A 16,753-nucleotide genomic window follows, 5' to 3' on the forward strand; every position below is an offset into this window, starting at 1 on the left:
GTACTGTAGTTAGAATTAATCATGATTATGACCTTATCGGAAGCTGAAAAGTTTTATATTCTTAATTTGACTCATTTGGATTTTATAGACTCTTTATGCCTTTTTAACTGTTTTAGTTAACACATTTTATAATATTATGATATTTGCCTCATGTGATTTTAAGAAATTCATTGAACTGATGTTGTCAGGAAAGGTTTTATAAATCAGAATTTTTTGCCTGCATCTAAAGATTGTTATTTAAAGTAAGCTTTTTAATGAAATGTCCCAATGTATATTTAGCTTTATATCAATACATATAAGAATATGACAATAACAAGCTACTACTAAGTTCATGGTCATGACACCTGGGAATCAACAGTATCCCAAGCACTATCTTGAACCGACAATGTTTAGTTACACATCATATCTACTAAATGTTTGAAATTTGATAAAGATTGGCTTAACTCATGAATCATCAAATGGTTTTCTAGGGAATCCTAACAAAGTGGGATACAGAAGACCTTGAATCCAGCTACTAACTTCAGTATGCCTTTTGACAAGATAATGAAAGCCACACTTCTTTCTCTAACTAGACACTGGATTGGTTGATGTTGAGGATTACTGTGTACCCTAGCTTTTTAATTTGTAGACCAAGTAAAGGTATTCAAGTAATACAGGTGACAGGTAGCTCCTATGCTATTCCACTTGAGGAGGAAGATGGAGAAGGATAAGATTTCCTTGGAGAGACTCCATTCACTGCTGGGATTGTACATCCATGTACATAGCGTAGAAAGAGGAAAAACATTGTCAAAACGAGTTAGTGTTAGTTTGCCTGACTCCAGAATTAAAGTACAGTTTATTTATTTAATAGTTTATTTTATAGTTTCATCTTAGGTTTGATTAATTGGAAGCCTGATGTTTAGACAGCACTTCTGGTTTTAAAGGTCATTGGTCATTACTTACGCAAGTTAGAATCTGGAAGAGATTTGTGTTTCTCTGTACTAATGTGAGAATGTTAGGTGTATTCCCTTGAATATGAACGTAAAAGATAGGAGGTGTTAGAAGTAGTTAGTAGTAGAATGAAAGAGTTCCTGAATTGGGCATCCATTCATTTATTCAATGAACATCTATTAAGCACAAACATTAGTGATAGTTCCTAGGGATACAGAGATGGCAAAGCATGATCTTTGCTTCGGAGAGTTGAGTCTGGTGAGATATATATTCTAGAAACACAAAACTTTTATGTTGCACCTTTAAAAAATAATCTGACCTCTAACTATACAAATATCTGACTTCAATTAGAAAGATATCTATTAATTCAGTGTCGGTACTAAGACACCACACTAAATGAAAGGTATTGTAATTGATGTTACAGAGATCATCTGAAACTTTTGAATATTTTAAACCAAGATTCCACGGAATGCTGTCTGGTGACTTCACTAGTCACTATCAAGGACTAGCCTTCCTTCTGTTATGAAGAAGCTCACTCATTCATTCACTTTTAATTTTTTAAATTAATTTTAATTGGAAAAGAATTACAATATTGTGATGATTTTTGCCATACATCAACATGAGTCGGCCACTGGTATGCCTTTTTCCTACTATCCTGAACCTCTCTCCCACCTTCTCTGAAGAATATTTAGAGAGTACCTGAGCCATATATACCTGGCACTGCTGCAAGTTCTGATGCAGCCATTCACCAGTATGGAGCGCCCTGAAAATGGGCCATCAAGGAAATTCTCTAGGGAATCCTGGCAAAGTGGGGTGCAGCAAACCTAGAATCATCCCCTAACCCCTAACCAACCCATAATTAAAGTGTGATCCTTTTTCCTAGTGTTTTCCACTTCTTGTTTGGGCTGTTTATAGTTAGATTAGATATAACTAAGCTTCATTTATTCTGATTATCTATGTCATGTTTCAATATCCAGTAAATAATATGATCAATATTTCAGGTCCCAAATACTGTAACATCTTCATGTAAATAAGATTAATAGGATAATTTAGCTATAAAGGATAGGAAATTAGAAAAAGTCATGTAATATTTCATCTAAGAATACTGTATATTCAAATTATAAAAACAAAGATATTATAATTGAGTATCTGTTCAGTGTTGTGATATAATTGGTAGTTAGAAAAGAAATCAATAAACTTCAAGTGCCTTTTAATATGTAATCCTTAATTTTAAATGGTTTGGTTGAATTTAAAAATAATCCTGAACTAGTTATAATGGAGGAGACATATGATATTTATGCTTCAATCAGTGGTATTGTTAAATGACACACAAAAGTATTTTCTGTTATATCTATAGTGTGTATAAATATTTTTACTTTATCAGCACCATTATGCCAAGGAAATATTTTATATAAAGAAAATTATTTTCAGAAAATAAAGGAACCAGCTTCTTAGGGAAGTCCATAGAATCCTTAGCCCAAATATAAAGTGTTTCTAGTACTGACTACAACATCTATTTTAGAATGGGTTCAACATACTTCAATGTGCATTATACCATGTGCTTACCTCATCCCCTTTATAAAGTAGCTCCTATCAGCTCAGCCATTTCCTAATGTTATACACTAATAGTAATAACATTGTAACAGGTCCGAGAATGCTGTGGCCCAAACTACTCTGATTCCGTGTGGCACTCATACCTGGCCCTGTGTCGTTCCTGCAGCATTTTAAGACCGGGTTAAAGACTGGATCCCTTCATTTATGCTGATCCCATGAACGACCTGACTTGGCTAAAGTTTGTTGCATTTCAAGATTTAAAACAACCTCTTTCTATTATATTTTTCTTTCGGTGGTATTTGATTTAACTTAAAGGAAAACAAAACAACCAAAGATTCATTTCTGCCTTTATTGACTGGAGAGGTAAGAGTGCCAGAGTAACAAGTAGTTTCCAAATGCACAATGAAACACAGGAGTGCATTGGCCAAAGAGAATGCAAGCAATCAGCTCTTGCTATAAAGCTAACAATGTGCTGCTCTTTTCAGAATTAGAAAATTAGAGAATATGTTTAATAACAACCAGTGGTATATGTTTTCATGTCAATGAAAAGTGGATGAATTTAGACTTTGCTATTTATGTGCGTTTGATCAAATCTTTTCTGCATTTGACATGAAAATACACTTGTGCAGCTTCTGTTGGTTGGGTCACAATTTTAGAATAAAACCAACTAAACTGCTTCAGAAAAGCAAGATCATAGCCTACCATACGACTCTGCTTATGTAAGCTCTGCATGATTGTATTTCAGAATCTCTCTATATACAGGAGCTTAATCAAAGATTATTTAAGTTGTTAGCACCACATTTTTAAAGGAAAACAAATACTGTGGTGCTGTATCTAATCTTGTGACCCCCCACCTCTACCAAAGCGGACTGGCATTATGTCTAAGATATTCTTAAATTACAGATCAAGGAAATGAATACAGAAGACTTAAGGGCACACCTTTGGAATTTTTATATTATAGATTAAAGAAACTATTTTAAAAGCTTTTCTGTGGAATTGATTTTCAGAAGCTAAATGCAACTAGTTCCTCTGAAGGCAGCACAGTCGATATAGGAGCTCCCGCTGAGGGGGAACAACCTGAAGCTGAGCCTGAAGAATCTCTGGAGCCTGAAGCCTGTTTTACGGAAGGTGAGAAGCATAGCATGTACGCTCTTAGACCTCTCTGATCTAGCCATCTCTTCCCTCCCTCCCTGGTTCGTTCTAACCCTCTATAGGTATCCAGCAACTGTACATTTACGTGTTTGTTGGTTGCTTTTTCTATATCATAGCATAGATGATTTTTGAAAAATGAAGATTTAATTTATGGCATCAGATCCAGTTTTCTATTTTTGTGAATCCTGTTCTACTCTAAGAAATGCTGCTAACTATCTGGGTTTTTTGGTGGCCTTGTTGAATCTTTGATAGGCAAGAAAACCAATCATACATATATCTCTCTACCTCTAAAAAATAAAAGAAAAAAATTTAAGTTGAAGGAGTAATTTATTGTTTACTGTTTTGTCAGGTTATAATGGTATGAATTGATTAATTTACATTTAAAACTGTCCATGAACACTTTGCCATTTGATACTGGAACACATTCTTAAATAAATGTGGTTATATTATTAAAAAGGAACTGTCCATGAATAACAATTACCTGTATCTGTCAAGGTCAAATATATATTATTAGTTCTGAATGATACTAGATAATCAATAATGAAATATCAAAATATACTGAGTGATACAGTATGGGGCACCATGTCACTGGAGTAATACTAACAAGATTTTGTGAAGAAAGCTAGAATTATGTTATTTGAGGTGTGGATCAGTTATCTCTGGAACAATAATGTGTATCAAACCACTCAAAACTTATCATATAACAAAAAATGTATCTTTGCTCACAAGCCCATGGCTGGCAAGATGATTTTGGTGATCCTGATTGGGATTAGTCATAGGGCTGAGGTCTTAGATGAGACAACTGCCTGACTCAACTCCATCCACACACTGGCCCAGGCTTGTTCTCATGTTGAAAGCAAAGGAGTGAGAGAGGAAGCCTAAATGCTAAGCACTTGTCAATCCTCCACTTACATCAGGTTTTCTCAGTTTTGTTCACCAAAGCAAAAGTGCCAGTCCAGATTCAATGTGGGAGTGCACTACAAACAAAGAGGCATAAAATATTAGTGCAATAGCACAGACCATGACAAATCTCTATTGTAGGTACAGAACTGTTTCTCTAAAACCCTAGGGATCACTTCATCCTTAACTCATTTTTTGGTTATTAATAATTCACCCTATGTCTTAGCCCCTAATTCAATATCATATAATAAATGCTTAAACAAAAGTTTATTTTAATAATGATGGTAGTAATGCTATTTAATTACAACTAATTCTAGAAGTGTTCCCTTCATTTTCATTTCATTTAAGAACATTAAAGCTGTTTAATTTGAACTTTAAGCCAATTTTTAAAATATGTGATTATGCAAGGGTCAAAATTGATGTCAATAGATTTAAGAGTTTTGCAGATGAGTAGGTTGCACACACCTATTGCTTTTGGACTTGAATGCATTAGAGAAAACAAATATTTATGTATTCATTGTCAATTTTTAAATTATTTCAGAGGAAGAGATATTTTTTCAGCATGTTATGAGGGAAGCCACTTTTTTCCACTCTTTCCTTCAAAATTCTGCACATATTTCAGTGAAGTTAGTTGATTTTGAAAAAAATTATGACTTTACAAAACATTCAAGGGGTTAGATATACCACAAAAATAATTTACATAGCATTAGTTGTTATTCTTTCCCAGACAATTAGCTTATTTTTAGGGTCACAATATATTAATAATAATATTTATGGTAATATCAACATTTGTGTTTTGTGAAGTTAAAAAACATTTCAGTATGAAGCATAACCAACCATAGCATTATAGAACACAATAATAAAAATACTTAGACACTCACCAACCAACGAGAAGGCAATGGCAACCCACTCCAGTACTCTTTCCTGGAAAATCCTATGGATGGAGGCAGCTGGTAGGCTGCAGTCCGTGGGGTCGCTAAGGGTTGGACACGACTGAGCAACTTCACTTTCACTTTTCACTTTGCTGCATTGGAGAAGGAAATGGCAAACCACGCAAGTGTTTTTGCCTGGAGAATCCCAAGGACGGGGGAGCCTGGTGGGCTCCCGTCTATGGTGTTGCACAGAGTCAGACACAACTGAAGCAACTTAGCAGCAGCACCACCACCAACCAACTTTATCAGTTTGAATATTTTTGTTGTATTTGCTTCAGGTTTTTTGTTTAAGAATAAATCAGATACAGATTTGACCCCTTTTGTACCCTTTCCTTATTTCTTCCTTTGCTTCCCTCTCAGAAGTGAACCAGTGTCCCAAATTAGGCATTTATCCTTCCCACTAACATTGGTCTTTTTATATTGAACAGTATTTTTTCATCTCATATCCTCTTTAGGAGAAAAAAAAACTAATTTCAGTTCCATCTAGTTCATTACAGCAAATATTTTTAAGACATGTTACTCTTCTTAATCCTTTGGGAGACAGAAATGTGAAAAAGATCACCCTCAAAGAAACAAGAAATATATGCTGTTTATTTATTACTTGAGAAACTAATAATATTTAAGAGGACTTCATTACATTTTCATGAAACAAAGTATGTGATCTGGCTGGCATTATAAAGTAGCATCTGATAATTATCTGTGCATTAAAATACTATGCTTCTTCAAAATGAGGTTTCCATCTATTCATTGAACAAGATCTCTCTGTCAGAGTTAAACCTCTATGTCAGGAATCTTCTCTTTCTCACACCCCAGCGCCCCCATGTACATGTGCTGCCAGGTCCTGTCAACTTAGGAGACTCTTTTGGCCCTGACCATTGTCACCACCATTACCCTTGTTTTCACCTTCTTTCATGTTACATTGGCTGAATCGTCTAGGCTCTTGACTACTTGTCCATCTTTTGTCTTCTGGCCATCTGATGCCTTGTACAGGCATAGATCATTCTGAATCAATATTCTTATCAGGTAAATCTTTATAACCCCCAAATAAACCCTTCAGTGTTGTCCCCATTAGATAGCATACAAAATCTAAGTTCTCTAACTGAATCTTTCAGGTCCTTTTCAGATTGGCTGTAGCTGTCTTTTCTGGTTTTTCCAATTTTCTGCTTCATACAGTTTCCAAACTTCCCTGCCATTGCTTCTCCATTCCTTTTCAGCTCTATGTACTAGACCTGATTCCAACACATCCTTCAAAATTTAACCCCCAATCCACTTCTGTACAGTTCAGTATTAGGAGTTAACCTGCTGGTAAACTCTAACAAGATTTTTTTTTCTATAACGATGATATCTATGGACAAATCTTCCCTGCTTGAAATGCACACTGTTTTTAGAGAGACACTGTGTTTTGCATATTCTAGTATTATAATTGTCCAGTATAATTCCTTGAATTAACAGGTATGCAAAAAATATTTGTTGAGAAGCCTTTGATCTAGTAGACCACAAAGGTGTTTGTTACATTATTGCTGATAATGGCTGGAGGTGTAGAAACATACATATTCAATAATAATAGGATCTTTATATCAATTCTTGTTTATCTCTGGTTATCTTATTTAGAGAAGTATTGTGAAACTTTCCAAAATTCTATTTACTTGTGACTAAAAGGGAAATGTTTACATTGTATCATTAAGTGAACTAATTAGAAATCACATATAAAGTTCAAGTATGAGTGGAATTATAGGATAGGGATAGGATGGAAATACTAACCTATGGTGATTTCTTTCTTTCTCTTGTTCTATACTGAGGTTTTATAATGTAATACATTGTACTATACTATTAGACCATTATACTAGCCCCATAAGCACTAAAAAATAGTTTTTGGATGAATGATTTTAAAATGTATAGATGATTTCTATGTCTACAAGTGAAAGCCATCTTAAAAAATAAACTTATTTATAATGTATCAAGTAATAATGTAGGTGAATCTCCCACCCACACAAATATGCATAATCAAAGAGTGATATTTTTTCTTCATTTGCTTTGACATATTTTAGACTGTGTGCGGAAGTTTAAGTGTTGTCAGATAAGCATAGAAGAAGGCAAAGGGAAACTCTGGTGGAACTTGAGAAAAACTTGCTATAAGATAGTGGAGCATAACTGGTTCGAAACCTTCATTGTCTTCATGATTCTGGTCAGCAGTGGGGCACTGGTAGGTAACATGATCTGCTCCTTTACTTTTACCTGAAACCCTTTAGCTTTCCCCTCAGTCAACCTCCTATTGCACGTTTTCACAAGAAGGTGTTTGTGAAGATGGGAGACATTGTATGATATTTTTAGCACAGTGTGAGAGGCTGGCTAAGTAGCAACTTTTATTGTTCTGCTGTAGGCCTGAGATTGAATCAAATTTAGATCAGTATGATTTTTTGTGAATATTTAAAGAACGACCCTTCTAACTTTTAGTCATCAGAACCAGTTCCTATTAAGAATCAATACGTAGACAGGGTATGAGATTATCAGCTAAATATCAATCTGCTTAACATAAGCTCCTGGAGAAGGCAATGGCACCCCACTCCAGTACTCTTGCCTGGAAAATCCCATGGACGGAGGAGCCTGGTGGGCTGCAGTCCATGGGGTCGCTAAGAGTCGGACACGACTGAGCGACTTCACTTTCACTTTTCATTTTTCTGCATTGGAGAAGGAAATGGCAACCCACTCCAGTGTTCTTGCCTGGAGAATCCCAGGGACGGGGGAGCCTGGTGGGCTGCCATCTGTGGGGTCGCACAGAGTCGGACACAACTGAAGCGACTTAGCAGCAACAGCAGCAGCGGCAACATAAGCTCCATTGCTGTGTTCCTGCCCATTCACTAGTGCCATCCACATTGAAGGGTAAATAGATTAAATTACCCACAAGTAGCAAAGTGAGATCATTGCAGACTTATTTTATATCTGATTTCTCTCAACAGAATGGTCAAAAAACCAACAAAAATAAAAATCAATTTCTCCTTTTTCCTTGATCCAGATCACCAAGTCCTGATAGTTTTTCCTGTACAGGAATTGAGTTATTAATACACAAATGTTCTTTTCACTTCAGAAGACCCAGGGACTCCTGCAAATGAGTTCCCTTGCCCTTTCCAAAGAGCTCTGCAGAATAGTGGCAAAGGGAGGTTCCCGACAACTATATTCATGCTCAGACTGAGCTAGAGAAATAGAGAAAGCGAAAGACTAGTCCTTGCCCCTTCCCCAAGCTAAGGGGACTCCTTGCCTTACATTTTCATCACTAACTGGGTTTAGGGTTACAGTCTTAGGGTTACAGTCAAGCAACTCTGCACTGAGCAAAGCATATATGCTCGCAGATGATTTTGTGCCTCCTATTGTAGACAGACGCAGCTGACAGTGTCTCAAAAATTTTAAGCTCTGATGGGATATCCTTATACCAAAATTTAAAGATTATTTGAATTAATTTGTTGACTGAAATGCCCAGTTAAGAGTCACTTGCATATAGATAGCTATAGAGCAAAATGCAGCTCTGGGAAGCATGAAGTCTTCAGCTTTAGGCACCTGAAAAGATGCTTGCAAGCATTTTCTAATAAAATACCAGTTAGAGACAGTTTATGACAATGAAATTCAGTGGAGTTTTTTCATTTACAGGCCTTTGAAGATATATATATTGAACAGCGAAAAACCATTAAGACCATGTTAGAATATGCTGACAAAGTTTTCACTTATATATTTATCCTGGAAATGCTTCTCAAGTGGGTTGCATATGGCTTTCAAGTGTATTTTACCAATGCCTGGTGCTGGCTAGATTTCCTGATCGTCGATGTGAGTATTCTGCATGTTATTGTTTCATTTCACTGGCATGTGAATGGTAACTTCTAGTCCTCACTTGGTGTCTGGCACATAGTAGGTACTCAGTACGACTGCAAGACCCCAAATATAAATGATGGGTCCCATCTTCCCAATAAGAAAATGCCCCAAAACATGTTTTGCCAGAGTTTCGCAGACAAAATAGTTAAATTAACATTTAAAATCCCGTTATGCAAAGCAATATATAAATGTAGAAGTTTTGCTTTAGCAGTCTCACATATAACTGTATTTAAATTCTTCACGGGCGTCTTTGATGTTAGCATTTTTGTCATCTCCAGAACCTGTTGCAAAGTGTGTCCCACAGGTGGATTAGTAATTACAAAGGAATATGAAAGTCCAAGTAGCAAGAGACACTTCTTGATTTGTATGATTGTAGAAACAGATTAGCTATGGGCCAATTACTTAAGAGTTTTATGAAACTATATTGGTGTTGAAAATAATATATTAATAAATGCAGTGCCAGAAAGTAAGAGGCTTTAAAAAGTATGAATATGAGTTTATTCCCTTACTTCTGAGGGAAATTTTTGAAGAAGATCTTAACCAGACAAAATTTTAAAAATCAATTTTATTTAATTTTGAAGATATAGTTCTTAAATGCCTTTAAATTAATAGTTAATTTTATCTAGAAATTTAAGGCCTTTTGTCTAGGAAAAAACTAGGAGAGCCAGAGGGAACAAGGGCCAGGAAACATGGAGAGAAGGGATAGGATGATACTCAGATTAATTAAGAAGAAAGACACTGAATTTTTAGGAAAGAAAAATGTGTGTTTTAAGTACTGAACTTTAAGATAATATTCTGTTGATTATAATAACTCCTTGGTAATTAAATAAATATTATGATATATAAAAGTTACATATACTATAAAAAGAGAAAAATGGACTCTTTCATGGAAAAAGTTAGTTTTTATAGTTGTAGGTGAAAAAAATTCAATTTAATTTAGTAGGAGCTTTCTAGTCACCAAACAGAAAAAATTTGTAAGAAATAGAGATTTTTTTTGAATTTAAGAGACTAAAATATCTTTTCCTTTTGCTGAATCTGCATAAAGCAAGCCTATTATTCATATTAACATATAAAGCTACATGCAGAATTATATCAAAAGTTTACTGGCAATAAAATGACAATAATACTTTATTTATTTATTTATTTATTTAATTTTTTAAATTTTAAAATCTTTAATTCTTACATGTGTTCCCAAACATGAACCCCCCTCCCACCTCCCTCCCCATAACATCTCTCTGGGTCATCCCCATGCACCAGCCCCAAGCATGCTGTATCCTGCGTCAGACATAGACTGGCGATTCGATTCTTACATGACAGTATACAGGTTAGAATGCCATTCTCCCAAATCATCCCACCCTCTCCCTCTCCCTCTGAGTCCAAAAGTCCGTTATACACATCTGTCTTGCATACAGGGCCATCATTGCCATCTTTCTAAATTCCATATATATGTGTTAGTATACTGTATTGGTGTTTTTCTTTCTGGCTTACTTCACTCTGTATAATCGGCTCCAGTTTCATCCATCTCATCAGAACTGATTCAAATGAATTCTTTTTAACGGCTGAGTAATACTCCATTGTGTATATGTACCACAGCTTTCTTATCCATTCATCTGTTGATGGACATCTAGGTTGTTTCCATGTCCTGGCTATTATAAACAGTGCTGCGATGAACATTGGGGTACATGTGTCTCTTTCAATTCTGGTTTCCTCAGTGTGTATGCCCAGCAGTGGGATTGCTGGGTCATAAGGTAGTTCTATTTGCAATTTTTTAAGGAATCTCCACACTGTTCTCCATAGTGGCTGTACTAGTTTGCATTCCCACCAACAGTGTAGGAGGGTTCCCTTTTCTCCACACCCTCTCCAGCATTTATTGCTTGCAGATTTTTGGATCGCAGCCATTCTGACTGGTGTGAAGTGGTATCTCATTGTGGTTTTGATTTGCATTTCTCTAATAATGAGTGATGTTGAGCATCTTTTCATGTGTTTGTTAGCCATCCGTATGTCTTCTTTGGAGAAATGTCTATTTAGTTCTTTGGCCCATTTTTTTGATTGGGTCGTTTATTTTTCTGGAATTGAGCTGCATAAGTTGCTTGTATATTTTTGAGATTAGTTGTTTGTCAGTTGCTTCATTTGCTATTATTTTCTCCCATGTGAAGGGCTGGAGAAAGATATACCACGCAAATAGAGACCAAAAGAAAGCAGGAGTGGCAATACTCATATCCGATAAAATAGACTTTAAAGCAAAGGCTGTGAAAAGAGACAAAGAAGGCCACTACATAATGATCAAAGGATCAATCCAAGAAGAAGATATAACAATTATAAATATATATGCACCCAATATAGGAGCACCGCAATATGTAAGACAAATGCTAACAAGTATGAAAGGGGAAATCAACAATAACACAATAATAGTGGGAGACTTTAATGCCCCACTCACACCTATGGACAGATCAACTAAACAGAAAATTAACAAAGAAATGCAAACTTTAAATGATACATTAGATCAGTTAGACCTAATTGATATCCATAGGACATTTCACCCCAAAACAGTGAATTTCACCTTTTTTTCAAGTGCTCATGGAACCTTCTCCAGGATAGATCACATCCTGGGCCATAAATCTAAACTTGATAAATTCAAAAAAATCAAAATCATTCCAAGCATCTTTTCTGACCATAATGCATTAAGATTAGATCTCAATTACAGGAGAAAAACTATTAAAAATTCCAACATATGGAGGTTGAACAACACACTTCTGAATAACCAACAAATCACAGAAGAAATCAAAAAAGAAATCAAAATATGCATAGAAACTAATGAAAATGAAAACACAACAACCCAAAACCTGTGGGACACTATAAAAGCAGTGCTAAGAGGAAAGTTCATAGCAATACAGGCATACCTCAAGAAACAAAAAAAAAGTCAAATAAATAACCTAACTCTACAACTAAAGCAACTAGAAAAGGAAGAATTGGAGAACCCCAGAGTTAGTAGAAGGAAAGAAATCTTAAAAATTAGGGCAGAAATAAATGCAAAAGAAACGAAACCATAGCAAAAATCAACAAAGCCAAAAGCTGGTTCTTTGAAAGGATAAATAAAATTGACAAACCATTAGCCAGACTCATCAAGAAGCAAAGAGAGAAAAATCAAATCAATAAAATTAAAAATGAAAATGGAGAGATCACAACAGACAACACAGAAATACAAAGGATCATAAGAGACTACTATCAGCAGTTGTATGCCAATAAAATGGACAACATGGAAGAAATGGACAAATTCTTAGAAAAGTACAATTTTCCAAAACTGAACCAGGAAGAAATAGAAAATCTTAATAGACCCATCACAAGCACGGAAATTGAAACTGTAATCAGAAATCTTCCAGCAAACAAAAGCCCAGGTCCACACGGCTTCACAGCTGAATTCTACCAAAAATTTCGAGAAGAGCTAACACCTATCCTACTCAAACTCTTCCAGACAATAATACTTTAAATCACATGTGTTTGAGCACTACAAGCAAAAGAGAAACATACCATGACAATACCAGTTCTTTTATTTGTATAATGAGATTATAGATGATACTTTATTTTCTGCCTGTGATTATGATGCACTGTAAATTTTTAATAAAAATATCTATGTTTACTATATCCATGTAAAAATAAAGGCATTAAGTCAATACTACCTAAATATAAAGAAAATCTTTAGAGAAATGTGTGAGCTGCTGTTCGTGTTACCTAGTGTATTCTGGTGTTTACCTTTTTGGATTTAAGAAAATTATTATGATAATACATTAAGCTAATTAATGCCTTGATTTATGTCAAGCATATTTATCAATCATCTATTTTCTATGGAAGAAACAAATATGTATGCCATTTTCTGGGCCTATGGGAGCTTACAGGCAACTACTGAGGATAGATATGTATACAATGAGAAGATGACATCTTTATTAGAAGTTTCATCTGCTTCGCTGAGAAAGAAGCACAGGCTTCATGAGGGCAGTACAGTGTGAACTGGCATTTGAAGGATGTCAGCCGGTACAGATGAAGCAAGGACATCAAAGCCTTGAAGACACTGCTACATGCCAAGCAGGGCTTGTTCAACCACCAAGTAGTCCTATAGGATAAGCTCTGTGCCACAGGATGAGGGAATTGGTTACTTTGTCATTGGTTGATAAGAAACGTAAGTTGGAGAAGAGCTTGAAGGACCTGAGATGCCATTCAAAGAGATTTATTAATAGATCTATGATTTAGCGATTTAGTAAAGAAGCTATTGAAGAGTTCTCAAAGATACTCTTCTGTTGAAGAGTATCATGGAAATGACAAGAACAGCTCACCCAAGAAATTTGCTGCAGATGCCAGTGATGGAATGGAAGAAAATTACTATTTAGAGGCCAAAAAGAGAAGACCAGAAAGAGAAGATCTACATGTATCTCCTTTTCATATTCAGCAACACAAGACGCATAAAACTGAATGTTTACTACTTCTTTAGCTAATAAATACTGCCCCTGTTCAGAATTTTTTTCTTATGTCTAACTTTCATTTTTCATTCTGTAATTTATACCTATCTCTTTTTCATTCTGTCTTCAGAGAAGATAAAGTACTATAAGTCTTCATGTTTTATACCTAGAAAATCTTCACAATAAATGATAATTCAGTAACTTTATCTTTCATTTGTCTTTGAAGAGATTTGCAAAGCCTAAAAATTTAGATTTTAGGAAAAATATAGAAACTCCTTAAGAAAATTTTATAGATACATTTTTTCCCAAATTTAATGGTTTTTCTATTTCATATTACATGTGCAAAATTAGTTTGAATAAGTCATGTTGTAAAATATTTTTATGTGCCTCATTTACTTCTCTTAAAAAAATGTAATACCAATAACACCATATTCTTAAAAGCTATATTACACATCTGTTTTCATTTTCGTGCTTTTGAAATTCAGGTGCACTTTAGGAGAAAATATCTTGTCTTTAGCTTATATAGTTTTAATGGGTTTTCTATGTATTTTCAAAGGAAATCAGACATTTCTGTGCCACCGGTGGCAGTTCTTCTTTTCCTTTTTCACTGTGATGTTACAACTTACATCAACATTACATTAGCCATCAGTATAAATAACTAAAGAAAACATTGTTCTGACAATTTCTAATTAGTTATACTAAAAATCTCAACTTTTTAAACTTAATGATTTCAGTTTTCCCTAATTAATGATCTTAGGCCTTCACACTGACAGTCTCAAGACTAAACCACTGTTTAGAAATCTAGATCTTTCTGAGTGTGTTTATATTCAGAGTCAACTGTATCTTGCATACTTTGCTTGCATACGTGTACTAGGTTTTCTTTTCTCTTTCAGGTCTGCTAAATAACATGAGAAATGATAAAGTTTTATAAATCTATAGATGAAAATTTCATTTTGGTGTCATTCTTTTTCTTTACATTTAATTCTTTTAAATTTTATTGTCAAGAATCTTGATAAAAAGAGCATATATTGCTGCTGCTTTTTCATTAAGTTTATAGCAGTGGTTCTCAGAGTGTGGTTTACTGGCTTAAGTGGGAATTTAAAGAAATGCAAATTCTCAGGTCTCATCCGAACCTTGGCCAGCCATCGTGTTTGCAACAAGTGATTTTGATACTCACTAAGTTTTGGAACTGGTTTATTGCAAACAGCAAGGCTGAGTTGTGTAAGCTTTTTTGCCTATAAATAAGAAAACTGTGTTGCTTTTTTCTGTATAGGTCTCATTGGTTAGCTTAACTGCAAATGCTTTGGGATACTCAGAACTTGGTGCCATCAAATCCCTCAGAACACTAAGAGCTCTGAGGCCGCTGAGAGCCTTATCCCGGTTTGAAGGAATGAGGGTAAGACCAAATGTTTTAGTATTTGTTGGAATTATAATTGAAAACAGGGTTTCTCTGATGGCTGAGGTGGTAAAGAACCTGCCTACAATACAGGAGACCCAAGTTCGATCCCTAGGTCAGGAAGATCCCTTGGAGAAGGGAATGGCTACCCACTCCAGTATTCTTGCCTGGAAAATTCCATGGACAGAGGAGCCTGGTGGGCCACAGTCCATGGAGTCACAAAGAGTCAGACACGACTAACACTTTCAGTATAAACTGCTGTTTTGAACCTTAGATGGGACACATCCAGGTTAAATTTGTCTTCTACATTCATATTCATGTAACCAATCAACCAGTAATATTTGTCAGACATCCATAAATGACACTGTTGGAGGCACTCACACAACATAATGCCTGAATGATGGCTTCTAATTAGAAGCAATGAGATTGCCTCTACCTAGACTTTTTTACTCTGTGGGAAATTTCCAGCATGTTGTGTAGACTTCTGATGTGAGTCAACATTAGTTATGTTCATTCCCGTTTATAAATGTGAAGAAAATCCCACTCACCGTAATTTGAAACCACCAAATCATTCCTCATCATTTTTCTTTCCTGCTCCATATGATGTCTTCTGAGCCTTTTAAAGTCCAACCCTGGCCTTTTTGCTCTCAAACAAAGGCTGCGCTAGCTAAAAAGTAGGTCAGCTGTGGAAATCTAACACTCATTTAGAAAGGTGGTAGAAAGGAACTGGGAGGCATTTGTACCGCCATTTGTCATCCCCTGAGGCATAAAGGCTGAGACTACACACCCTCAGCACTGAGGAAACGATGATGCCCTGTTCAGGTAGGTTTGACTATTCAAAAGGGAACTTTTAGGTGTTGTTTTGTGATATTTTAAAATAGTTACTTAGGATTTTCTTTGAATGTTGCAAACGCAGCCAGAAATGGATGATATGTGGAGATATATGTGCTTCTGTAAATGTGTGTGCGTGGTATCATAGAAAGGAATGGCCAGCTATGAAATTCTTTTCAGTTTACCAATTTAAAAACCTGTTTTACAGTAGCCATTTTAATTTTTTAAAAAGAGAATCAAGCTTTCAGTACTAAAATGATTTTTATATTTTCTCTGTTTTCATGTACAATGACCTAAATTTCTAGTTCTCCTATAGATCTGACTCTGTTTTCACTTCTTGTCCCATCTCACTGCTGTGCCAGGTTGTTGTCAATGCCCTTTTAGGAGCCATTCCATCCATAATGAATGTACTTCTGGTTTGCCTGATCTTTTGGTTGATATTCAGTATCATGGGAGTGAATCTTTTTGCTGGCAAGTTTTATCACTGTATTAACTACACCACTGGAGAAATGTTTGATGTCAGCGTGGTCAATAACTACAGCGAATGTAAGGCCCTCATAGACAGCAACCAAACTGCCCGGTGGAAGAATGTGAAAGTCAACTTTGATAATGTGGGACTTGGGTATCTTTCTCTGCTTCAAGTAGTAAGTAAACACTTTATTATTCACTGTGATGTGTTACTAAAATGAGTATAAAATTCTTACTCACTGTTTGCAATACATATTTCCTTAAGCCCATCTGCCTAG

General features: G+C 35.4%; 1 protein-coding gene across 4 annotated transcripts in view; it reads left to right on the plus strand.

Annotated features, from left to right (window-relative positions):
- SCN2A (sodium voltage-gated channel alpha subunit 2) overlaps positions 1-16,753 on the plus strand; it is a 145,985-nt gene that overhangs the window by 111,478 nt on the left and 17,754 nt on the right. For all 4 annotated transcript variants that reach the window (XM_018063994.1, XM_018064007.1, XM_018064002.1 and 1 more), the window contains exons 18-22: positions 3,492-3,612; positions 7,517-7,671; positions 9,111-9,284; positions 15,054-15,176; positions 16,370-16,651. In XM_018063994.1, the coding sequence (XP_017919483.1) occupies positions 3,492-3,612; positions 7,517-7,671; positions 9,111-9,284; positions 15,054-15,176; positions 16,370-16,651 (855 nt within the window). The remainder of the gene's footprint in view (positions 1-3,491; positions 3,613-7,516; positions 7,672-9,110; positions 9,285-15,053; positions 15,177-16,369; positions 16,652-16,753) is intronic.

This window comes from Capra hircus, chromosome 2 (assembly GCF_001704415.2).
Source record: "Capra hircus breed San Clemente chromosome 2, ASM170441v1, whole genome shotgun sequence".
In the NCBI taxonomy this organism is placed as follows: Eukaryota; Metazoa; Chordata; class Mammalia; order Artiodactyla; family Bovidae; genus Capra; species Capra hircus.